Source organism: Sturnira hondurensis, unplaced genomic scaffold (assembly GCF_014824575.4).
Source record: "Sturnira hondurensis isolate 20B ecotype Veracruz unplaced genomic scaffold, ASM1482457v3 Scaffold0019835, whole genome shotgun sequence".
In the NCBI taxonomy this organism is placed as follows: Eukaryota; Metazoa; Chordata; class Mammalia; order Chiroptera; family Phyllostomidae; genus Sturnira; species Sturnira hondurensis.
Genome location: NW_028092466.1, coordinates 346,873 through 373,406, shown reverse-complemented (window position 1 = coordinate 373,406; position 26,534 = coordinate 346,873). Strand labels below are relative to the sequence as shown.

General features: G+C 40.8%; 1 protein-coding gene across 2 annotated transcripts in view; it reads left to right on the top strand.

Moving 5' to 3' along the window:
- Positions 1-26,534, top strand: part of MYOCD (myocardin) — an 89,101-nt gene that overhangs the window by 31,462 nt on the left and 31,105 nt on the right. The window contains exons 2-6 of one of the 2 annotated variants that reach the window (XM_037028255.1): positions 3,913-3,978; positions 8,825-8,868; positions 13,421-13,476; positions 15,117-15,192; positions 17,006-17,167. In XM_037028255.1, the coding sequence (XP_036884150.1) occupies positions 15,177-15,192; positions 17,006-17,167 (178 nt within the window). In that variant the 5' untranslated portion in view covers positions 3,913-3,978; positions 8,825-8,868; positions 13,421-13,476; positions 15,117-15,176. The remainder of the gene's footprint in view (positions 1-3,912; positions 3,979-8,824; positions 8,869-13,420; positions 13,477-15,116; positions 15,193-17,005; positions 17,168-26,534) is intronic. The other variant, XM_037028254.1, reaches the window with a different exon arrangement.

Here is a 26,534-nt window from a genome sequence, read left to right as displayed (position 1 = left end):
GTGGTGGGGCCAAGGGCAGCGGGCGAGCCGGCCTCTCGCTAGCAAGAAGAGAATCTGAACAACCTCCAGAAGCCTTCTGACCACAACCCTTCAAATCCGACACTTCGAATGGGAGGGAAAATTCCTCTTCGAGGAAGTCAACCTATAGTAATGTTGAGGGCATGGGCTGGAATTAACTACCAAGACTGCCCACTGCTGTTTTTTCATAGTGAAATATTGGAAACAAACTAAAAATCCAATAATGGGCATTTGGTTTAATAACTTAAAGAATAACTAAAAAACAAGATACTATGTAGCTACTAAAATAGTATCTTTTGAATGGTATTAAATAACATGGGAATATAGCTGTGATATATTATTAATGGTAGAAAGCAGCTAATGAAAGAAAGCATAATATGATCCCATATAAACATAGAAAAAAGGGCCTCAAGGACACACAGCCCGTATTAATAATAGTTATCTCTAGTTTGGCTATAGTATTTTTTTCTGGAAGCTTTTCTACATTTCACAGTGTTTCCACCTTGAATACACACTGATCTGCTTTCTCCCCACTTTACTGCTCTGTGTTACACTCGGAGGGAACAGTGTGCAGCTCAGTCCTCTGGCTTACTGGTTCGTTTTTAACTGTTACTTCTGATGTTCAGTTATCCATTTGAATTTGTTTATTCTAATGAACTAAGATTTACTTTGATCTTTGTTTTTTATTTTTAAAAATTTTAGAAAACACATAAATTAAAATTTACCATCTTAACCTTTTTAAAAATTTCTAAAACTTTTTATTTAGAATATGTTTCTAACTAAATATGAATACAGTAGGCAAAAGGCTTGTTCTGTTTCAAAATACTATAGTTACTGCCATTACAGTTTTAACATGGTAACAAACATAGCTTTGGGTGTGGCAGCTCCTTTAAAAACGGTCATCCTTCACTCGCACTCACTGAAGAACACAGTGTATACGCTGGTTTAAAACTTAATGCTAAACCCATTCTAACTGCAAACCAAACACAAATTTCAACACTCCCACTCACTCTACTGCAAACTAAGCTTTACTACAAGACTGAAATCACACATTAGAGCCAAACAGTAGTTGTACAAGAACTACTTCTCCTTCTGACCATAATATTAACTAAGTTAAAAAGCCAAGTATAACTGCGATTCTAGTGTTACAATAAGCAAAAACACTAAAATTCTATCACATTAGTTAATTCTAGGTCTGGCTTAAAACTTCAACCTAGGACTAACACCACCTAAAAGCTTATCTGTCTATAAATATTCTCATGTCCAGAACTAACCTGAATTTTAACTTCAACTCAATTCTACTCTCTAACATTAGGCTAACCCTAAGTCTGTCTTAAATTGAAAGATACCATGAAATTCATCATACTTTATGAAGATACTAGCAAATATCTTCTAAAATAATGTTTTTTTTTTTTACATCTGCATTCACGAATGTTCATTACATAATTACAAGTGTTTGATTTAGGGGTTATAGCTTCTGCTGAGTAGTTTGCCATCTGAGTCATTTTTAAAATATACAACATAGTGGCATTAAAAGCATTCACCTTGTGTGACAACCACCACCACCCATCTTCAGAGCGCTTTCCATCTTGCAAAACTGAAACTCAGCATCAATGAGAAAATACCCCTCATCCCACCCCCAATCCCATCCCTCACTCCTTGGCAACCACCACTCTCCTTTCTGTCCCTAGGAATCTGACTACTCTAGGTACCCCATGTAAGTGGGTTCATATAGGATTTGTCGTTTCACAACAGGTTTATTTCACTTAGCATGATGTCCTTCAAGTTTTACCTATGCTGTAGCATGTGTCAGAATTTCCTTATTTTTTAAGGCTGATATTCTGTGGTAGATACAGAGTGGGCAAAAGTAGGTTTACAGTTGTGAGTACACAAAGCAGTTTATTCTCATATCATTAATTCATTGACTACTGTAAATCTACTCTTGCCCACCTCTATATACACCATATTTTGCTTAGCCAGTCATCTGCTGACAGACAGACCCTTGGGTCACTTGCACCTTTTGGTTATTGCGAATAAGGAACACAGATGTACAAGTCTCTGCTTCCACTTCTTTTGGATATATACTCAGAAGTGGGAGTTCTGGATTATGTGGTAGTTCTATTTTTAATTTTTTTTGAGGTTTGCCATACTGTTTTTCACAATGGCTATACCTTTCTATATTTCCACTAATAGTGCACATGGGTTTCAATTTCTCCACAGCCTCTCTAACACTTGTTGCTTTTTGTACACATATAGTAGCTATCCTAACATGTGTGAAGTGGTTTAGTTTAGTTTTAATTAATGAATATTATTTTGCCTGTCTTCAAGAAAGGGCTGCTGCATTTACTCACACTGTAACCTTGAGTATGTATTCTTTCATGGTTAAGTTTGGAGTCCTTCCTTTGTGGTACTGACATGCCTCCCGGGCTAGGTTATTCCCGATGGTACCCTCCCAGTGTGCCCTCATAAGTTTCTATTAGACTGAGTGATGCACAGGTGAGCCCAGCCTACATGGAAAAGATGTGTTGCTGACACTTGTGTTTTGATCTGATTCTAGGGATTAGCAGAGAGGTACAGGATATCTAGTAGTTGGTTTCAGACAGTGAAGGATTCTTAACTCTCTTGGGTATTGCTAACAATCTGAACAATTCTGTGGTCCCCCAAGATGCCATATTTGTTCTTTCACCTGCAGAGAGACAGTTCGATGCCCATAGTTCACTGTGAGGAGGACATGGTAGAGGCTGACCTCCTGCTTTGATACCCAAACCAACAACCCTGGTAGACTGAGCCTTAGGCTCCCTTCTGTTCCTGGGCAAAAAAGATTCTTGGCACAGCTTTCAATTACTTACCTATGTATGCCTTTGGAGGAAGTTTTTAAATTCAATCCCACATTCCTTTTATGCCTCATAGATTATAGTTTTGAGCCCCTGAAAAATCTCCTTCTTTTCCAGTGTAGGCAAAAGTCTGCTCTCTCTATTCTTATTCTGAGCAACTTATACCCAGAATCTCCCTGAGAAAATGGAATATCTGTAAGAAAGAAGATAGATATTGGAAGACAGAATGTGTTTGGGATAGAGGGGTGAGAAAAAAGAGAAATCTCAAACAATACACTCATATATATACACAATACACTCATTATATATATGCTACCTTTATGTATATATGTATATGATACAATCTATTTGTGCTATGGATAGTAACATAAATATTTATAAAATAGACTATAGTTTGGAAAATTTACAATGTTTTATTTTCTCTAAGCAAAGCATGATTCCAGTAGCTCTTCTTTGAATTTATAAATGGATTCCAGAGTCTCAATAATACCATTCATTGATGACTGACTTTGTTCCGAGCACTCTGCTAAGCAACCTGCATAGGTTGTCTTTTCAAACTTCATGGCAACACTATAGGCAGGCACTGTTCTCACTTGCAAATGAGAAACTCAAAAGTCAGAAAGGTCTTACCTAGGGTTTCGCACCTGTGAACCCTAGGGATGGAATGTAAAACCATGTGAGACTCCAAAGCCTATGCTTCCTTTACTCTGTCCTCCCTCTTGAAATTACAGGACAACTCCCAGAAGAACTTGATGGTATTTATTTTCCAAGTGGCATAGCAGAGACAGAGGGAGCATGGTGCTGTGAAAATAACATTCACTTCAAAGAGGAGACATGGGTCCTCTTTCTAGGTTGTTGCCAACTTCCTGAAAAGCCCTGCAACCCTCTCAGCTGCTCTCTTCCTTCTTTCTCTGTATCTATAACAGAGATAAAGATGCACAAACTTTCACAACTGCTCTGGAGATAAAATGAGAAGAGCTAGGCAAAAAATCATGATGTAAATATAAGTGGTTATGATCACATTTGGCCTAACTCACAAACTAACACTTCTTTTTCTAAGTTTTGCAGTTACGACTTCAACAGAGAAGGACCCAGGAACAACTGGCCAACCAAGGCATCATACCATGTGAGTAGCTGCATATCCTATTTATTGATTTACTACAGTGGGACTGTGGGTTTTGGGAACTGGAAAGCACCTCAGAGGTCATTTAGTCTAAGCCCATGGATCTTCACAGAATCTGTGTCATCAGAAAATCTCAGATTTTGGACACTTTGGCCCAAATGCTACCCACCCACAAGGGGATGATTCCCTAAAATTCCACATTGTGGTAGGTTTGGTTTCAGGGTAAGCACAATTCACTATGGGCATCCCTCACCCTTTTCTTGCTTCTAAAATAGGATATAATCACTCTTCTTTCCAGAAGCATTAATCACATCACCTTTTCCCACCTCCTCGGTTTTACTTCTATTTGGGATATTTGTATCCACAATTAATTGAATATTGTCAAGTGCTTCCTTTCTGGATTACTGAGTAGCAATATAATTCTAGCATAAGCAGTATAATGTTGAATTACTGGCCATAATGTGAATCAGACAATAAAGATTATCAAATCTTTTAGATGTATTTGAAATTTGTACCAATTTAGCAATTAAGGCTAACTTTTTTAAAAAAAATAGAAACAGCAAAAAGAGTGTTCTGGATGAATGAAGTCACAGTTTAAGCTTGTTTAGGTCATAGTTTCTAACTTTCTCCAACAAAATTTAAGATTCATAATGACTCTTGCAGAAATCCGGGTCCCTGTTATAATTAGTATTTTAGAGTTTGGTATGAAATAAGTGGAAATATGTTCTTGAAAAAAATGTCCTACAGTTAGTAATATCAGAGTCCTATGATTTTAGGTCTAAAATTTGTAAGTATAATTCTGTAATTCAGAGCCAACACACAACTAAGAATTTTTCAGGCCTTTTCCTTTGTATTTCAAAAGCAGCTTTGTGTTAATGGCTAAACCCTACAGACAGAAAACAGCAAGTGAGCTTATAGCGGAACGACTTTTTTAGAAGTTTGCTAAACACACAACAAAATAACCAGCTTATCCTGCCATTTCAAAGCTGCTTAAACAACATGTACAACTATGATGGGAAAGCACAGGAACTCTCTCCTATGTGTGGCCCATTCGTGGTGGTCAGACTGCCTGAGCATGTGCTCAGGATGGAGGAGAGACAGGGGTCTGCAGGTTTCAGGTCGCACAAATTCCATCCAACTTCACTCAGTACTGACAAGGCCAGTTTTTCAGGAATCCTACATCAGTGGCAGGATTTATTCACTAAGATTGCAGACAAACGTAGATCCACTAGGATCCTTTCAGCAGACCACAGTCTATACTATGTGCCCTTAAATAGATGATGAGCCACAGATTTGAATAGTATGACAATAATCTACCCCCTCACTGGTTTTCTTTGTTTTGATTCTGGAAAGGCAAATGGAGACAGACCAGGACCTGCAAATCAGCTCCAGCTGTTCACAGCCAACTTGGAGTTCCCCCCATAGATTCTCTGAGTCTGGGTCTTACAAACTCAGGGAATAAGGGGGGAATTCAAGAGTTCCCCTCTTAAATTCTCTGAGTCTGGGTCTCACAGCTGGCATTTGGATGAGAATAAACTGGTATTTTGGGGGGGGCATTGATGTTAATAAGATTAAATCTCTGGAAATTGGTAAAAATACCTAATAAGATATGAATTAACCCCATGCTACATTTTAAAATAACACCTCTATGTCAGTTGGGAAAACCAAGTGTCCGTTTGTATAGTAGGGTTCAATGGGGATAGAATATTTTGTTCCCCAGGACTTTTAGAATCAGGTAGTGTGCAAATTAACAAAATACTGCTTGACAGAAATTTTTTATGCATAGTCCACTGTATCATTAAAATAATTACTGGAAAAAGTCCTATGAGTGAGGAAATGGTTTTTTCTTTTGAGTTCAGCAAAATTATAAAAGTTAATTAAACATCAGTTTTCTATAGTCTCCAGCCACCTCTTCTCAAGCAGGCTTTCCTAGGGTGTAGATTCTCTAGGAATATGTCCCAGCCACCGTAGGCACACGCCACAGGCCCAGCCTGGAGAAGCCTTGACTACTGAGCTCTTCTCAGGAAGCTGGACACAGAGGAATCTCCACCTGTCAAGAGGTGGGGTTGGGGAGAAGAGGGCTGGCCTCTTCAAACCAATCAGAGATGAATAGGCAAAGTAACTCAGGGCTGGGCAGGGCTGGGCAGGGCAGGGTAGCCAGCTTATTTACTCAGGCCCTAAGGGTACCTGTGGCAGCCCTCAGAGGAAAAAGGAATGAGGATCTAACAGTTCAGGGCTTTTCAACTTAATTGAATTCAATCCATTTCAAGCATGACTCTCTGCAGGACAGGATGCCAGGCTCTATAGGCACTAGAGTGAGTAAGATAGCCCTTCAGGGAAACACAAGATTCTAGGAGAAAGGGTGACGAGAAATGCACATATGAGTCCAGGTGGAACTTGTTATGTTCACAAGAGGGCTTCTTATTTCTTCATTCTTTTATTTGAATTTTTGAAACACAACAAAAGAGATAAGGTAGAAGGAAGGGAATAGATGGATGGAAGAAAAGCTGATAATCTTTAGAGATCATCTAATTCTGTGATTTTCAATATTTTGAATTGTTACAGATATATTGTGTACACATGTGCTGCCTGAAAGAGGGTGGGGGCCTCCACCCCACTTACTCAGCACCCCCATCCCTTCTAGATGCCTGCAGTTGTCTTCCCCAGAGAGCCGGTTCTCTTCAGAACAGTATTTGAAAGCCCCTGACCTAGTCCACACCCCCAGGCATTGTCTTTCATGTTCGTAAAACTGAGATTGAGGAGACCCAAGAGATATTTCAAATGTTCTGAAGCCCGGAACAATTAGATTAGAACAATTCGGTTCTAATCTTTGCAAATTAGAATGGCGACAATTTAACTGTGCGCACAAAAAATTATTAATAAATGTTCCACTTTATCAATAAATTTTTTAATATTTGCAATCTTCACCCAAAAGTGAAAACATCACAAATTGCCAAAAGTGAAAGTTGATAACCAAATGAACTGTTAATTGTTCTTATGTTATTATTGTATAGCACTACTGCTTTTAGCTGGTCAACAGACACACCAGTATCATCGGGCAGAACTGGGCCTGTCCACTGAAAAAATGCACCCTTCTTATTGTGCACAGTGGGAGAGCTGAGGCCAGAACCTGTGTCTTTACAGGTTCTGCTCTCTACACAGCACTTTTTTTCTCAAATATTTGAAATGAATCACTTGAACTTTTAAAGGGCTTACTTAAGTTTACTTACTTTACTTTACTACCATAAAGCATTTTGTGGCATTTTATGGCTCAAGATTTTATACACACACACACACACGCACACGCACACACACTATATATAGACAAGAATAAACCAACGTTTTTTAAATGGCTTTAGGTTCTACATCATAATCTATACCTCAGTGTGACCAAAATAGAATGGAAAATTCCACTGACTTACCTATGTGGCAGATCTTAATTCAATTGCATGCCAAAGCAATGGTTAAACTGTTAAGGTCCCTCCCCTCCCCCAACTCCAGTGGACTAAAGTATTCGTAATTTTCAGTTGACTAATGAAACTAGTCCAAATGGATTTAATTTGATGTCTTCCCCATCCTTAGCTGTGCATCCTGTAGGTTTTGAGTTTGCCAATGAGTAACAGAGTCCTCAGCCACCAGGGTAAATTCTCTTGTATGATCCCCCTCAATCACTTCATTAAGCTTTGATTTATTTCTTACTTTTGTGCATTATAGGTTTAGAATTTTCCCCTTCTGGTGCTTTGAGTGGATTTAAAGGCATTATTCCTTGACTTTTACTCAAGATAGGCAGGGTTCTGAGGCCAGAACCCCTAGAATAACTTTAAACAGTGGAAAAGGGGTTCTCCAGCCAGGAACATGGACCTAAGCCGGAGCTGAAAATCACTTTTACACTTATAATATCAGTTGTGAAATTCAAATTTTCACAAAAGTCTTAATATCTCAGTGAAATAATCATGAAGTTAACTTAGAAATACTTAAAGAATTTATTGTTTGGACTTATATCCAAAATCTTATCTCTGACTCTCAAAATGGAGATTTTAACTTTCCTACTTTGCTACCATCAACTCGAATCCACGGGGAATGGCTTCCCTGTGCCTTCCTTCCAGGCTCCAGGCTGCAAGAGGGCAGCAAGGTTCTCTGCTTTCTAAGGGATACAGGACAGAGCCAGCCTCTTCCCCCTTGTAGACCTTGGATCTGTTCATCATTTCTCACAAAAATTACCTCACCCACAATTTTTTCCTTGGGCATTCGTCTCCTGGGTAGAATTTTAAATGATACAATTTCATTCCAACAACTTCAGAAGCCTTAGTGCAGAAGGATGACCAGTTATATGGATTAGATGCAGTCAGTGATCAGAGAGCAATTCAGTAAGACCATCTGTTGTGAGGAAGGCCCCATAGAGCACAGAAGAGTGAGACATAAATTCTGTTTCAACGTGCTTACAGCCCAGAAGGGACCCGAATTACCCCTACATAATTGTCCCCATTAACAATATTGACATGACCATGTGGAAGAGGGTATCTGAAAGGACTGAAGGAAATAAATTACATTTTCTTTCTCTCTTTCCACTGCTGGGTAAGTGGGGCTAATCTATATGAATCCAGGGGAGAGGGAGAGAACATTTAGTTTCTCATCCTGGTACACAGAAAATGAGCTTAGAGGACTAAAATGGATTTTGGAGGACCCGGGGCCCAGAGAGGCTGGGACTCCTCTGCAGAAACTCCTAGAAGGTCGCCACTGGCCAGGATGAAATGTCTGGGTGGCCTGGTTCCATGATCTGATCGATGTACGTGAATTTAAAGATTCAATGAGCTGTCTATGAATGGTGCTGCCTTTATTTGTTTTGCAGACTAATCCAAGCCACAGCAGCCACATACTTTCTGCAAAGCCTTGGTAAATCCCTGAATTCTGTGATTTTCCTCCTGCATAGCAAGAAGAGTGATGGGAGCAATTCCTGTTCCCACACCACAGGCAGCTTCATGATAGCTTTGAGAAGTGGACTGGGCAAAGCCTCCTTCCTTTCCTCAGCGCATTCATTTGACTTGGCTTACCCCTACAGCACCCTAGAACACACTGCTGGCTGTTTGAGTAGAACACGGCACAAGGGATTAACCTGTCCGCCTCCTCCCTTCTTTCTAACATCTCAATTTCAGAGATAGGAAGAGGCACATCCCAGATTTTCACGACAAACCTGTTATAGGTCAACAATCCTAAATTCCTTCTTTTCCTCTTTTTTCCTTCAATTTTATGGTTTCTTGTTCCTTCAACACTAGTAAGCCAGTAATTATAAGCATGCTATGAATTTTCCTTTGTGCCCTTCTTCTGAGAAATTCCAAAATTTTCATTTCTGCCAGGCCCCAAGCCAGGTCTTCAGTATTACAAAGTTACATTGAGAAGACCCCTAAGATTATTAGTTGGTACTGAATTGGTTATTTATTGTCAACCTAAAAAAGAGAACAATTTACAAATCATTATCACAGCTGAGTCATTTACTTGAAATAAAAATATTCATGATCCAATTTGTCTTTGAAAGTGAGGCAAAGAGAGGACAAGCATTACTAGACCCATTTTATAAGTGGGAAACTGAGAACATGAGACTATCAGAGTTGTTCAAGGCTATACCAAAAATAGGCGGCAAAACCAGGACAGAGCCCAGATGAATGGTTCCCAAATGTTAGTCATCCAAGACTTCTTTAATTATACCTATCACTGCCGTAGATCTAATGTTTGAGTTAGTTTTGTCTTCCTCCCAAAGGACCCTACGTCCATGAATTATTAACCCACATGTCTGTCTTTGACTAATGAATGGCACATAAACTTACTGACCAGTGCTTTCTCATGAGGACAACCACTACTAAACCATGTTGCGATGAATCCAGGCAGCGATATTGGAAAGTGATAGTTCATTTTGCCTAAGCAGCCTTTTTTCCCCTCTGGGCAAACATACCCCTTTTCTTCAAGCTTTTGAAATACTGAAAATCATTCCTAGAAATCATTACTTCCATTTTGAACTCCCAAGGACCCTACATTAGGACCCATGGGCCTTATAAACTCTGAGCAGCTCTCAGACTTGTGCCTCAGAGTCAGCCGGAGGGCTTGTTAGAACACAGACCCGGGGTCCCACAGCTTGGAAGTTTTGGATTCTGTAGATCTGGGGTGGGAACCAAGAACTGGCATTTTTGACAGGTGCCCAGGTGATGCTGAAGATGCTGGTCTGGGAGCCACACTTTGAGCACCATGCTCTAGCTCCTGTCCCAGGACACTGGCACTTTGATTCTCCTTCTTGGCCCTGATCAGAAAGACCAAAGGAGCCCTCCGCGCCTTGGGGTTTTCTCCCTCCAAGCCTGGGGGAGCAAGCCACCTGTGAGAAGAGGTGAGCTCTGCTTCAGGCACAGCCCTCCTCTGCCATCAGAGCCGCCACTGACACCAGGCCCCCGCCCTGTGCTGGCCCCTCTCCTTACTTGATTACAGTGCCCTGTGATCTATTCCTCTTTTTTCTGGGATCCAGATGAAGATGTGAGGTTAGAGTGCAGAGCAGTGCTGCAGGAGTCCTGTTCTCACCTGGGGATCTTTTCCTGCACTCTAAGAAAGCAAGTGTTTGTACACACAGCTGACCCAAGTTAGCTGGAGCTGCAGGCACTGAAATGGCCAGGCCCAGGAACTAAACTCTGAGGTGAGAATGTGAGTTCCCTTGGAAGACGTGATTAGTCTCCCTCCAGGGGGAATGTGTTAGGTGTGGGACTGACTGGACTGACAACCATATTTTAATTTGAAATCACAATTGACTTATTTTTTTAATTTAGAAATTCAAATGCCTTTTCAATGTTAAATGTTAATGTCCCTTAAAGACAAAATTTTGCCCTTCGATACTCTCAGGGCTGGCAGCAGAAGAGGTCCCTTTATGTGTTTTCCAAAAGGTGAACTTGGGTGTCTGCCTCATGGCTGGCACTGGCCCTCAGGGGAGGTAGCTAAACCCACACTCTCCAGAATCACAGAAAATGCCAATGTCTGTGGCAAGACCTGGCGGGGTAGTTTTCCACAGAGTGACCTCCAGTCAGTGCCCCATATAACATCCCTTTGACCCCTGAAGAGAACAGCATGTAGTAAAATGCAGTGTGTTGGCCTCTTTGGCTTTCTTCCCAAGTTCTTGCTAAATGGACATAGCTTCTCCACCCTGTGTTTTTTAGAAGGTTCCAGAAGACCTTTGGGCTCCTGGCATCAGAGAACTGGACTATATGAGTCATTTCACAGTGGAGTTGTTAACACCAAGAAGTGATGAATTATAGCTCGACAAGCTAAGATACAGGAAATGCAATGTTTCTTAGAACAACTAATAAACTGCTAAAAAGAATCGAAGAACCTCAGGGACAAGAGAACCAGATAAATTCCTCCCAAGTCTTAAGCCCAATTAAAACCATTTGAGTTTGAAATGTAAGCGATATCTCAAGAGACATACTGTGCCCTTAGGGGTTCCTTCTTAAAGAAAAGGATGTGTTATTCTTCTTAACCACTTAATCAGGCCTCACTAACACTTCCTTTTCCAGACTATAAGTGATCAAACCACACTAGTATATAATATCAACTGAGATGAACACTAGTGTGTGGGACACAGGTGAAGATCTATCTGTTCAGCTTGTACAGACCCACTAGGGTCCACTGGACTTTAGCAGATGTGTAGGATCTGGTTGCCCAGGGAAATGGGAGTTACTTTTAGAACTCCATCAACACAAATTGCAACTGTGATCAATTGCAGGAAAAGGCAAGCCTCCTTACTAAAGATGGGGTTAGACTCAAATCAAAGAAAATGCACGAACATCACAATAGAATTGCACATGTCTCCAGATGATTTCTTGGAGTCACTGAGTGAGGACAAAAGGAGGAAAGGAGAGGGGCCAGAAGCCCATAGTAAGAGTAGAAGTAGCCAAGAGAAACTGTTGTTAGATCAATAGAAAATGTGATATTCAGTCAACACATTTATTTATTTTTTCCTATGTGAAGGGAAGCCTCCTAATCTGCTCAAAGTAGTGGGAGGGGCTTGTCCCATATACTTGGCACATGGCAGTCATCTGGGACTATTCGGCATGCTCCTTTGGATAATATTGTTAATGTTGGAATGAAGCAGTGAGATTAGACAGAGCATGCTTAGCACCTTCCCAAGCAGTGTCCCCAAGAGAGGATAACATAGTCTGGACTATGAAGGACTTGGCTTAATGTCCAGCAAGCCCTTTGGAAAACTGCTCAAATTTAGCATGATCTTAAGGACTGAATGAAGCACAGATCCACACATAAACACACATACAGCCCCAACTGCCAGTTTGGTCTGAAACCAAGTTTTTTATTCTGGCCAAAATTTGGAAGAATATTTCATTGCCTATAGCTTAAAAGTGGACACCTGTCAGAGTATTAGAACTATGGCTCACATGACTCATCCACTTGTTCAGACTTACACAGAAAAATATTCAGTGCAATTCTGTAATCTCTGATCAACCTCATCACTTGTAATGAAAAGTGAATGTGTGTGGCTCCTGACTGAGATTGTTGCAGGAGATCAGAAAGCCTAAGGAAAAAATGTAGGCTTTTGCTGAACGAGTCTACTTCTGTGCTAAGTCCAAAGAGCTTAACAAATCCTGGTGGTGAGGAGCTGGTATGTGGTAGGAAAAACAGGAAGTAGTGGGAAGAATGGAGGCTGGCATTCAGTCAAGGTTGTAAACGACTGCTGTGTGCAATGACTGACCAGTGCCTGCATCTACTGGTTGTTCATATCTTGGGCACACACCTTGAAAGAAGTCAGGTTGTCAGAGCAACTAGGCTGCTAGCCCTACCTGTGTGATCCTAGGCAAGGCAAGCAATTTCCTTGGGCCCCAGTTTCTCCATTCTGTTCAAGGTTGGAATTGTATTTCATCATCTCCAAGGTCCCTTCCAGCCCTCAAAGTCTGATTCTGTGCTTCTCACTCAGCACTCTTAGTCGCACGTTCCTACCAAGCAGCCACGTGCTCCATCCAAGGGGCAAGTCCCTTCTTACAATATGGAACCCCTGTCCACAGACCACAGCTTCCATAGAGTGTTTGGCACTCAAGGGCAAAGCAAAGTCACAGAGGGTGTTACTGACCCCAGGCTCTCCACTCCCCTCAAACTAGAGAGTTGCTTCTGCCCCAGGTTTACCATAAGCCTGTTTCCTCTGGAACTTGGAATGCCCTGTCGCCTCTTCCTGTCACACCTGCCTCTGCTGCTCCTCCTGTTTTAGGCCTAAATTCCACCTTCCTCTGTGTCCTGTGGCTCTAGGGAAACTGGTGTCCTCCAGGCCTTTCCTCTTCAATTGCTTGTGGCCTAATAAAGGCAACCACGTTCGTACTATGCACAGCTCAGCCAGCGCACCAGCAAATGCTACAATGCAGCTCAGAGCTCTGGGGCCAGCTCTGCTTACGTCTTTGTCTTTCTGTTTCAGCACTGAAAAGTCCAACTATATTCCATGAGCAAAGAAAACATTTGGATAGTAACAAGGTAATTTTCTGCAAACTGCCCTCTTCCTGAACTTAGACTCTGGGGTATAGGCCTCTCAATGCTAAGCTTTGGCTAAAGCCAGTAGAATTCTAGAGGAAGCTCAACCAGTTTGCCAGTTCCCTACCCCCATGCCCTATGAAATCTTACTCCTATAAACTGATAGCTGTGGAAATGCGGTCAAATATATTAGCTTTAAAATGTTATTTTTCAGCTTAAAAATGTCCCCAATCTTTCTGATGTTGGGGAGATTACTGCAAGGATGTAGTAGAAGTCAAAGGGCATTGTTCCACAGGGCAAAAGTGCTGGTTCAGTTCCTGGCCAGGGCACGTGCTGGGGTTGTAGGTTTGGACCCCAGAGACAACCAATCAATGTTTCTCTCTCACATGCATGTTTCTCTCTCTCTCTCTCTCCCTCCCTTCCTCTCTCTCTAAAAATAAATAAATACAATCTTTTTAAAAAGAGGGCAAAGAGATTTTAAACAGGGAAGTAAAAGTTGTCTCGCAAGGCACTTTGCCTTTCATTATAGTCCTTTCTTAGCAACAAGCAGATTTTTTAAATGCAGTTCAGTGCTAAGCTAGGGACTGTGGATACAGGCCTTATTTGCAGTTACTTAGGCAAAAGGCCTTGAGTTTATTTCTCTTTCTGTTTCTAGGGAAGGGTTGGCATTTGCCAGGGAGGGATTGGCATATATTCTGCACCTTTGTAGCAAAGCTCTGCCACCTGAACATCTCAATAATATAAATACTGTTTAGCAAGCATCCACACTATAAATGGGAAGAAGACACAAAGCAGGTGTCTTTCTTCCTGGGTTCCTTTGTCTAAGAGTTCTAGCCTTGCAACTACTCTGAGTGGAGAAAGAAACAGAGCTCTGTAACTCTTCAAAGTGCTCGCTGATGAGAGGCTGTGGCTCCTACTACCTGGAGAACGACTGCATTTGTTTGTTTATTTGTTTAATCAGACCTGGGGTGGTCCCCAGGCCCTTCTCAAAGGCCAGATCAGAGAGCCAATGTAGTGGGATGAAAACCCAGAAGTGGGAATCAGGGGCCTGAGGGGCAGTGTGGCCCTGCCACAGACCACCTCACCCCCACAGGCAGCACTGTGATCAGGAAGGGATGAGACTGTCTACAGCCTGTTTCTAAGCGTCTTTCTAACTGAGGACAGGTCTGAATCTGCAGGGTTTGCATTTTTACTGAAGAGAGAAATCAGGTGAATAACAGGGGGACGGTGTATGCTGTCATGTTATAACAGATGGACTCAGGTTACATGTCACCTCTAACCCTAATTAATGCTGTGGCCATTTTTAGAGGCAATGGGAGAGTGTTAACAATAATACAAACAGCTTGGTGCCATCATGGTTTCATTAATATTTTACTAACATGTACTTACCTGGCCTTTGACTTTGTAGAACTGATGTGGACCCAAGCTTGTTCCCTCTTTATCTTACCTCTCCATCCTAAAACTATTAAAGAGGCTTTTGTGTTTCCACATGAAATCATAGGCAACCAGGGATATTTCCATGTTCCACTTGTCATAAAAAATACCCTCCCCTTTGAGAAAGTTGGGTTTCTCTTAAAATTGAAACTAGGTGACTCATCTATATGTGGTTGATAAAAGAATTCACTCTCTCCTTGCACCTGCAGACTGAAGACACCCTGAAGCGCAAGGCCAGGAACAGGTCCAGCAGTGCTGGTTTGGTTACTATGCACATACTCCAGGGTAAGTCTGCAGGAAACCATAAACCAGGGTGCCCCCCAAAGGGTTGGCCATTTGAGAGTTGTTTGTCTCTGTACCGTTGCTAAGTACTCTTAGAAAGTGTCCTCTGCCATTAGAAATGGGTGCTTTTGAGCAGTCACCTAGTCATTCTAGGCCATTTAGACAACCAATGTGAGAAGCCATATAATGGTTAGAAAGGTATCAGACTTGGCTTCCAATTTTAGCTGTGCCACTTCCTAACTCTCTCTGAGTACATAGCGAATGTCCAACATATAGCAAATTCCTTTAAAATGTGCCCAGCCTTGAGCCCAGTAATAAATTCCTAGAACAGGCCTACCTCAGAGGTATTTCTGGTTCTGTTCCAGACCACCACAATAAAGCAAGTATCACCACAAAGTGAGTAGTAATCTCTTCAGTGGTGAAAGGTCTAGCCTTCAATTTGTAAAAAAACACAACATCTGTGATGTGCAATAAAGCAAAGCATAGTAAAACAAAATCTGCCTGTATTTTATCCAAAGAAAATAATCAGACATGCAAAGATTTATATACAGTGATGTCCATTATGGAATTACTGTAGGTACTGAAACATTGCAAATAGTGAAATATACAACAATAAGGGATAAGCTGAATAAATTATGCGTCAGCCATATAATTAAATACCTTGCAGCCACTGCAAATAATGCTTTGAAAGAATAATGCTTTTATGACAAAAGGTTTACAAAATGATGTTTAGTGAAAAAAACAGAAAATAAAACTATATTTGCAATCAAATTCAAGGAAGAAAACCCATACACACAAACTGTATTTTCAGCCAAATTTCATGATGAAAAAATATAGCCCTAGCAATATGTGTGTGTATGTAATTAAGAGAGACACCCACTTAGATTCTCAGTGGGTTGTTTCCCAGTGCTTCCATCCCACATCTAGTGCTCTGCAGATACAGCTTCTTAGACAAGTCTGGCCTGTTGTAACAGTCAGATGTCCCCAGGCTACTGCTGTATGGAGATTTCTAGGTCAGACAGTAGGCCTGCATTAATAGGATAAAAGTAATGAAACAATGGGGTTGAGAGGTTTGTCTGTAAATATCTCACTTTCTCAATTTGCAATGTTGAGAGTTAAACTGCAGACCTTACAGTTCTGCGTCATAGCAATACCTGGTTGTCTAGCTCCTCCTCCGTTCATCCACAGGAGTGAGTCAGGGCCTAACTGGCAGAGGAACACAGGCGAGATCTAAGGCTCTGTCAGTGACCTTTCTCACCCACCAAAGGATCATCAACCACTTGTTGGATAAATTAAACTTTTAAAATTCCTCAGTTTAACTAAATAACTGTTTCAAAGGAATTTTTTTCTTTTACAACTGACCTGGATATTTGAATCAGCATCACATTGACAAGTATAAAAGCCTGAAGAAATCATACTACTCCAACTAATTATAAAAATAGACAGTATTGACTGCAGGCTCAGCCTGCACCTGGAAACCTACAGACAGGGTGTGCATCCAAATGTCGTAACTTAGGGTCAGCAAGCACTGCAGGCCCCAGGGATGGCTTGCTTACAGGATCACCAAATCGCACATTTCTTCAAAAAATCTTCACAAAGCAAGTTTCTCTAACTTTTCTGTGTACCAGACTCACTATGTGACTTTATTTGGAAGTGTCTAGTCTTAGCTGCTAATACATGTGAATTGATGATAATTGTATTGAAAAATTATTCGGATGGTAGAACACAGTGTGACACATGATTTTGGTTTCAAAACCCAAAACCATAGTAAAAATACCACATTCTACAGCTGGTCCTTTCACTGCCCACCCCTCAGCCTCCACTGCAGAGAGGTCCGTTCCAACTGCTCAGATGAAGCTGAAGAGAGCTCGACTTGCGGATGATCTCAATGAAAGAATCGCCCTCCGGCCAGGGCCACTGGAGCTGGTGGAGAAGAACATCCTCCCTGTTGATTCTACTGTGAAAGAGGCCATAAAAGGTAGGAGAACGTGTGGCAGGCTTCCTTCTGTGCCCTGTGATGTGGGGCAGCCATGGCTCAGACATTCTCGGACCCTGGGGCTGCAGGCCTCTGCCTGGACGAGATTCATGCCATGGGCTGCTGTCCCAGAATGTTCCCATAACCAGAGGTCCTGGGAGTGAGACAAATTTCTATCCACTCACCCTCCAAGGGCAGGTAAACATAGATGAATTTTGTTCTAGGTAAGCAGGTTAAGAACCCACCTTGGTATAATCCTCAAAGCATGTGCTCTACAAGCATCTAATCATTTAGGAGCCATGGCTGTCTTGAGCCTTCCTCTTGCACAGGGGAGTGGACCACAGAGTAGAAACAGCCAAAACTTGGATGAGAAGACTTGAACTCTAAGCCCTGTTAGCCTGCGGTGTGTTGGGGTTTCCTCAAGTTAGTTCACCTCTCTCAGAAACCTGAATCACTAAACATGCCCAACTCCTAGGCTCTGGGAGCAAAGTTCAGGCTCCATAAGTTTGTGAAAACTCTTCAACAACCCTCATATGTGCTAAAAAGAGGAGTACAAATACCTAAAGGAGAGACACAAACATTAATTCTATTAAAAACTGTATAAAATCTTTTGTAGACTTTTTGAACAATTGAGAGCAAATGGACCCAAACAACCTGAGCATACTGAGTCCACTGAAAGAAGTGTTGGTTGGGGTGAAACTAGGAAAATATGGTAGAAGGGAGAAAGGAGAGCTTAACATTCCCATAGGCAAACTCATTTTCTTTCAGCTCTCTTCCAAAGAGCTCTAAGGATTAACAAACAATGAAGTTTTAAATGTTATGACATATTTTGAAAAAGTACAGTCATACCTGGGTACTTGTGGCTTCAGAACCCACCAAACAATGACCTCACAACATTTTAATGAGAAAAAAAAATGTTTCAGCACTCAGCTTGCTCAGGACTAGTCACACTTACTAGAACTTATATGAGTCACAGAGCTGCCCTGCAAGAGAAAATTCTTCATTGCTCAGTACCCATTGGTTTTGTCACTCATCATGAGTCCCAGAACAAATTAAAGATGAGTTCTGAGGTACCACTGTATATGTAAAGATGTCTTATCAAACACTGCGTTTACTATTAAACTTATCATTAAATGTGTTATTCACATTCTAAAACCTTGCCCTCAACCAAGCATTCAAAGGCCACATGAATTTTATATTTAGAAGCTGTAAATATAAAAATATCAACTCTAAGAGAGACAATATTTAGGGGCACCTGTCAGTGCCCCTAAATATGTCATTGCGATTTGCCATCTGCTGCACTCTTTCTCTTCACACTAATTATCCTGTGCCTTTGAATTAGTACTAGCCTGCTCAACATCACACTACCTCCTCCAACTCTACCCTGGTAAGGTCCAGGACAAGGAAAGCTCTCCATCGGGCATCTCTCATGGTTTCTTAGAACATTCTATTCCATGTGTGTAAATTTATTACTGATTTTTGTGTGATAGGCAAAAGACCTCATTTTAACTTGCATTCTTTGGTTTATGGTGAGCTTATATTTTTCCACATGATTTTGTGTCATTGCCAACTTATGGCTACTCCTTTTCTTCCTACTGAGCACCTTCTTCCCTTACTGCTTTGCCCAAGCTATTTATGTAAGGAAGAAAAAAAAAACTAATCCTCCATCTGCCTTAGGTATTGCAGATCCTTTTACCAGTTTGTCCTTGGTTTTTGTGGGTGTGTATGTAGAGTATATTTTATGTATAGCAGTTTTTAATTTCTGTATAGTTAAATATATTAATATTTTTCTTTGTGGTTTCTGAATTTAGTTATTGAAAACATTTTTAGCTCAAGAATATAGTTATTCTCCTATATGGTCTTCTAACATTTATATACTTTATTTATATAATTCAGTCCTTAGCCCACATGATATTTTTAAGCGCGTGGTTTAAGATAAAGACCTAGTTTTAGTATTATATGGCTTTGTTGATATTTTACAATTTGTTTTAATATCTGTCTTCATGGCTTTTTTTACATTGACCCGGTCTTTCTAGTATTTCCTGTTTACTCTCACAAGTATGTGCTAGGTGAAATTTAAAATCAGTTTATCACATGCCAATTTTAGTCTTATTAGAATTTTCTTTGGGACTGCAGTGAATTTACAGGTTAATTTATAATGAATTCATATGTTTAAAGTATATTAATCTGGACCTCCGACCAAGATGGAGGCGTAGGTGGAAATACTGTACCTCCTCGCACAACCAAATTTAAGGACAACAAAGATTTTGAAACAGAAACACAACCAAAACAGACAGAAAATTGAACTATACAGAAGTCTGACAACAATGATCCATTCATACAGACTGGTAAGAGGGGCGGAGTTAGTGGCTGGAGAAGAGGGGTCGCAGCAGGGAAAAGCAGTGGCTGCCAGACCAACCCAGGTGTGCAGGTGGTGGTTGGAAAATCCCAAGTGCGGGGTGGCAACAGGCAGACCCAGTGAGGGCACTAGGCAGCTGGCTGACCATGGTCACACATTCACGTGCAGATAAACCAGGTGAAAAAACAGACAGCGAGACAGACTGTGCAACGCAGGGCCCCAGCACCAGGAAATAAAGCCTAAAAGCACCAATTGGAAAAACTTGGGGGGCTTGAAGGTGCCGGGAGAGGCTCTCACCCTCACAGGAGAATTTGTTGGAGAAACCTACAGGGCCCTGGAACATACACAAGCCCACCCACCCAGGAACCAGCACCAGAAGGACCCAATTTGCTTGTGGGAAGTGGCAGAGGGGACTGAAATCTGAGAGAGAGCAGAAAAAACACCATTTCTCCCTCTCTGACCCCGCCCCCCAGTCACAACCCAGAGACTAGGTTGACCCACCCCAGTGAACACCTAAGCTTTCGCCCCTCATATCTAACAGGCATGAACAGACTAAAACATTATGGATCAAGCAGAAGAACAACTCAAAGCCCCAGAGCCAATACTTCTAAGCGACAAAGAGATAGACAATCTATCATATGCACAATCCAAAACACTGGTGATCAGGGTGCTCACAGAACTGGATGATTTTAGTTGCAAATTACATGAAAAAATGAAGGCTACATTAAGTGAAATGAAGAGTAATGCACAGGGAACCAGTAGTGATGGAAACAAAACTGGGACTCAAATCAATCGAGTGGACCAGAAGGAAGAAAGAAACATCTAACTAGAAAAGAATGAAGAAATAAGAATTAAAAAAAAATGACAAGAGACTTAGGAACCTCCAGGACATCTTTAAACATTCCAACATCTGAATTATAGGGGTACCAGAAGGGGAAGAAGAAGAGCAACAAGTGGAAAACTTATTTGAACAAATAATAAAGGAGAACTTCCCCAATCTAGCAAAGGAAATAGACTTCCAGGAAGTCCAGGAAGCTCAGAGAGTCCCAAAGAAGGTGGACCCAAGAAGGAACACACCAAGGCACATTATAATTACATTAGCCAAGATTAAATGAAGGAGAGAATTGTAGAAGCAGCAAGAGATGAGGGGACAGTCACCTACAAAGGAGTTCCCATCAGACTGTCAGCTGATTTCTCAAAAGATAACTTGTAGGCAAGAAGGGACTGGGAAGAAGTATTCCAAGTCATGAAATCCAAAGACCTACAGTCAAGATTCCTCTATCCAGCAAAGCTTTCATTTAGAATGGAAGGGGAGATAAAGTGCTTCTCAGATAAGGTCAAGTTCAAGGAGTTCATCATCACCAAGCCCTTACTATATGAAATGTTAAAGGGACTTAGCTAAGAAAAAGAAGATAAAAAATATGAACAGTGAAAGGACAGCCAACTCACAGTCATTAACAACCACACCTAAAACAAAAGCAATCTAAGAGGACAGCTAGATCAGGAGCGGAACCATAGAAATGAAGATCACAAGGAGGGTGAGCAACAGGGGAGTGGGAGAAGGAGAGAGGGGGAGAAGGTATAGAGAAAAAGTATCATAGATGGTAGGTAGAAAATAGACAGTGGGAGGTTAAGAATAGTATGGGAAATGTAGAAGCTAAAGAACTTGTGACACATGGACATGAACTAAAGGGGGGGAATGGTAGGGGAGGGGTGTGCAGGGTGGAGAAAGATGAAGGGGGAAATGGGACAACAATAATGGCATAATCAATAAAATATATTAAAATGAATAAATAAAATATATTAATCTGAGGCAAAAACACAATCTCTCTCTGTATACCTATTCAAGTCTCTAATTTCCTAAATAGGTTTTTAAAGTCAATTACTGCTGACATATGGAAAACCTATTGATTTTGCCATTTATTTTATAACTTTGCAGATTCCCTTAATAGCTTCAGTAGTTTCTCAGTTTTCCACAGATTATGTAGGAACACAATTGTTCTGTCTGCAAACAGTGAAAATCTGCGTCCTGCTGCATGTTTTTCTGCCTTGATGCACTGGTTCACACTTGACAAGTGATATTATGGCTTTATTAATAGATTGTATAATTAATACAGTTTTAAGATCATATACAGAATATTTATAATATAAACTACATATAATTTTTGTTTTATTTATAAATTGTATACAATACACTTATTTACAAATTATATGAATATTGTTAAATTTTATAAATTATGAAGTATAAAATGCTATATTATACAAATCAAGTTAAATATATTTCATTGTATACAAAATATTTACATTATATGTAGATGCATATCATATGTAAAATTCTGTGTATGAATATAAAGCACATATAATTTATATTACTTTATATTGTGCAAAAATGTATTATATAATTCAATAATTATTAATACAGAACATGTTATAAAAGTATTAGTATTGCTGCACTGCTGATGCTTTAAAAGCAGCATGACATTGTTACATGTATGGTATGTTTTTTGTTATGTTGTTGATAACACTGGTTTTGTTTTGTTCTATCATAAATAATTTTGTTTTTGTTCTATCATAAATTCACCATCATATATGACATTAGTCGTTGGTATAAGTAGATACTCTGAGGATAGTTCTCTACTCTGTCCCCCTAGGAATGGTTTATAATATGGAGACTTTTTAAATGCTTTTGACATGCGTGAAAAGATAACATGGGTTTTCTTTTTAGACCTATTGGTCACCTTGCATATCTGGGGAAAAAGATCTTACAAAGATTCTTTTTAAAAAAGATTTTGTTAATTTATTTTAGAAAGGGGAAGGGAGGGAGAAAGAGAGAAAGAGAAGTATCAGTGTGTGGCTGCCCCTTGAGCGACCCCTACTGAAGACCTGGCCTGCAACCCAGGCATGTGCCCTGACTAGGAATCGAACTGGCAACCCTTTGGTTTGTAGTCAAGCATTCAAACCTCTGAGCCACACCAGCCAGGGCAGATTATTTTTTTCTAGAAGTTGCTAGTATTATTATCTGAGACTTTGCATCTGTTGTAACATTAGTTGGAATAATGGTAGCTGCTAAACAAACCACAAAATCTTGGCAGCTTAACAACAGAAGTATATATTGTTTATAAACAACCCAGAGTGCTTCTCGATGGCAAATCTTTCAGGCACCACAGGCTCTTTTAGTCTTACTGCCCCGCCAACCCCTAGAGCAGGGTGGCAAACTTCCTCTTAAAGGGCCAGATAGTAAATAAGCTAAGCCGGCTCAGCTGTCTGTCACAACTACTCAGCTCAGTGGCTATAGCATGAAAGGAGCCATAGCAGTAAGTAAAAGCATGAGCAGGGATGTGTTCTAATAAACCTTTATTTATAAAAACAGAGCAAGGGTACAGGTTGGCACATGGTGGCCACGATGTGCCAACCTGTGCCCTAGAGCTCCATTATCCTCTGAGGGGAAGGGGAAAGAAAGAATGAAAAGGACTGCATCATATTAAAAAAGCTATAACCTCTAAAAGAACACATCACTTCCACTCACATTCCATGGCGCAAATACTACAAATAGTACATACGGCTGGGAACATTCTTTTCTGTATGAATAGAGATTTCCCAGCAATGTATCTATGCTGTGGCCAGGGAAACATAAATTTTGATGAACAGCTAATCCTCTCTGCTACAATGTTCCCAAATAATACTGGACTATATTGTTGCCGTTTTATATTTCTCAGGTTTAAATGTCAAAGCTACATGTGCTTTGGAAAGTGTTATAATTACCTTTACATATTTTTTCATGTTTGGAAAACCCTTAAATATGATCACAATGATCAGTTGCTTGGAAACGCTGCCTATTAAAATCATTGGGGCTCGGTACTTTTCTTAGGAGTGGTCCTTTGATAGCTTTTCTTCAGTTTTGTTCATAGTTCTCTGTGTATTCAAATTTTCTTCTTAAGGCAAGTTGTAAAATTTAAACTTTTCTAAAATTCTCACCATCCTCCATGAATTTCAAAGTTATTCACCTAAAGTCACATAAAGTGTTGGTTTACAGTTGTTCTGAGCTTCTCTGACCCGGGGTCACGCGCCAGTGTTCACTGCAAATGTTGGACTTTGAGTATTCTCCCCTTCCTCCCTCTCTTTTTCATACACTTGCTAAAAATCTTTTTGTTTCAATGATTATTATTACAAAGAAGCCATTCATGAATTTGTTCATAAATTTTGTTGTTTCTTGTCTTTCCTTGAATTCTTTTAATTTGGCCTTATGTCAAGGTCGTGACTGTCCATGAGGAGAGCTGAGGGGCAGGTGTAGTAACTGGCTTCACATGCAGGTGTAAAGAGAGGGCAAAGGCAGAGGGATGGTTAAACACTGTGCACCCCATCCAGGTGAGCAGTCAGGAGGGCATGAGCAGGAGCAAGGTCAAGGTCATTGGAACTGATAGAAGACAAAAAATATGAGGGCTTTTTTAAAAAAATCAAAGTAATGAATAGGATGCACAGGTGCCTGAAGGCAGGAAAGCAGGAGCCTGGTTTTCAAAGCTGGACTCTGTGACTTTGGCCAAATGGCCACTGAGTTAGGAAATGTCTCTCTGGGCCTCAGTGACTCCTCTCTGAAATCCCAACAATAATAATGGTTGTCTCATGGGGCTTTTTTCAAGATGTATTCAATTTTAAAATCTATATAAAGACTAGGCTGGGTGCTGCAAACATGTTAGCACACTTCATCTCATTTTTGACCTGCAGGACTTTGCACTTCAGCAAGAAAAAAAGGTATGAAAGAAGAAAGTTATCTCTTGTGATAATCCTTACGAAGGGAATAAATAAAAGTCACCATGCAATGTAATGTGTGTACCTAACCAAGGCATCCTGGGAGAAGTGGCTTCCTCGATGAGCCCCAAGAGGAGAGGGCAGAGTGAGTAATAAGGACCAACATGTAGCACTGGTCAGGCTATAAAGTCTTTTCAACTTATATCTTAAAAGCAACAGAGAGGTTCAAACTTCTCTTATCACTTAAGGGAACAAATTCAAGCACTCTTCTAATTACCCAATAAGGGAAAGCATAATTTAAAATGCAAGTACTAACAGTGAGTGGTGGGGAGCCATTGGAAGGGTTCCAGTGGGAATCAACACTGTATTTTGCATGAACAAGGCAGCAGTTTTATGTAGAAAGATCCCTCGGCTGCAGTGTGGGCTCAGTAGAAGTGAGATGGAGTTACAGAGCTCTGTGAGGAGGCTTTTGGACTTCTTTGATGCAGATTGATGAGAGTCTGAACCAGAGTCATGACTGCAGACATGAAAAAAAAAAAGAGGATCTGAGAGGTCACTGATTTTGCGTGATTAGATGATGAGTAGGCTATATGAATTTGGACAAAGGGAAGAGGCAAATGTGACACCCACGTTTCCTTTTGGGGCAGTTGGGTAAATGGCAGCCATTCATTAAGATAGGAACCGTAAGTGGATAGGGAGCAGATTTGGGGAGAGATGATGAATTCTTGTTTTAACTCTCGGATTTGAAAGGCTCACAAGAGTTCCATAGGCAGGGATTAACTAAGCAATGGGTGCTGTTAAACCAGGATTCAGAAGAAAATAGACTTGAGCTATCCTTCTAGAGCTATAGACTTGGGAGACTTTAGCATGTACGGCAATTTAAACTGATGAACTATATAAGATTGTCCTTTGATTTATTTATTTATTAATATTTATCAAGCATCTTCCATGTGTTAGACACTATTCTCAGTGCTTGGGATAGCTCAGTGAACAAAACACAATATCTGCTCTAGCAGTGGGGGGAGACAGACAATAAACAAAGACAAATAATTATATATCTTGATAAAAGACAATAAATGCTGTGAAAAGTAGGATTAATCCAGGGTACAAAGAGTCAAAAGTGCCCACTGGAGAGTGGTTGGGGGAATGGAGGATGTATAAAAAGAGGGCTAAAATGAAGTCTGCATGCAGTGTTTGGGACAGAGGCAGAGTTTCTGAGAAGAACAGAGGAATGGCTCCTGAGAGAGGCGGAGAGTGTAGGCTGACCCGATCCAAGTGGTCGAGTAGTGGACACTAGTAATGGGGAACTGGCACCTGTTACCAACCCACACCCCAGCCTCTTTACTGGTAATCTTTCAAAACGCAAGAGTTTTTGAGGGCAAGGTGATGTCATCATACGGAATGTCACAAAGGCAGGAGTTGCTGAGAGACCAGCTGCAGAGACAGCACTTTGTGGAGCCTTTCCCATGGCGATGATGGTCCAATCACCTTCCTGTCACTTCTTACAATCAGATCACCTCCCCCTGATGAAGCAGTGACTCAGGCTGAGGTTTACTGCATATCACTTTCCTGGTGTCTGTCTATTTCCCCCCTCCCTCTATCCACGCGCTTTTCCAGATGTGTTTGCATTCTCCAGCTCTCTCTGCAGCTGTGTTTCTGTGTTTCTGCCAAGCTCTGAACAGAATGCTTAGTCATTGTCTTGCTCCCTCCAGATTTTAATAAAGGCCAACTATCCTCTAGTCCTAATATAAAAAATATATATATAGAACTTCTCCCAACACAGAGGAGGATAGTTTTTGACAGAGAATCAGTTTTGCCCTGGCATTTTTTTCTCATTCCCAGATATCAACTCCTGTTGCAGTCAGCTGAATGACAGCAACGTCTTTCCCAGAAACTTTCCCCTCCTTTATGGAATGAGCTAGCAATCCCAATTCCAGCCTGGAAGTACATTTCCTGAGTCAAGCAGAATTCTGATGATTCCAGCTGGAGGAGACATGGGCTGGTGTGACTGGAATGATGTAATGTGGAGGAACAGGGAGCTTTCCAACTGGACTTCCATGTGAGGCGGGGACACATCTCAGAGTATGCACCTGACTCCCTGTTTTTCTTCCATAAATCCCTGCCAGCCACCCTCTCCCAGGCCAGCATACCACACACAACAAACATGAGGGTATGTGGGAGTGATGATTTACAGGAACAGAAGTTTTCTGCTGGCATGTAGTTTGTTCAGCTTAGGCATGGGTCATTGTTACTCAGTGATCCCTC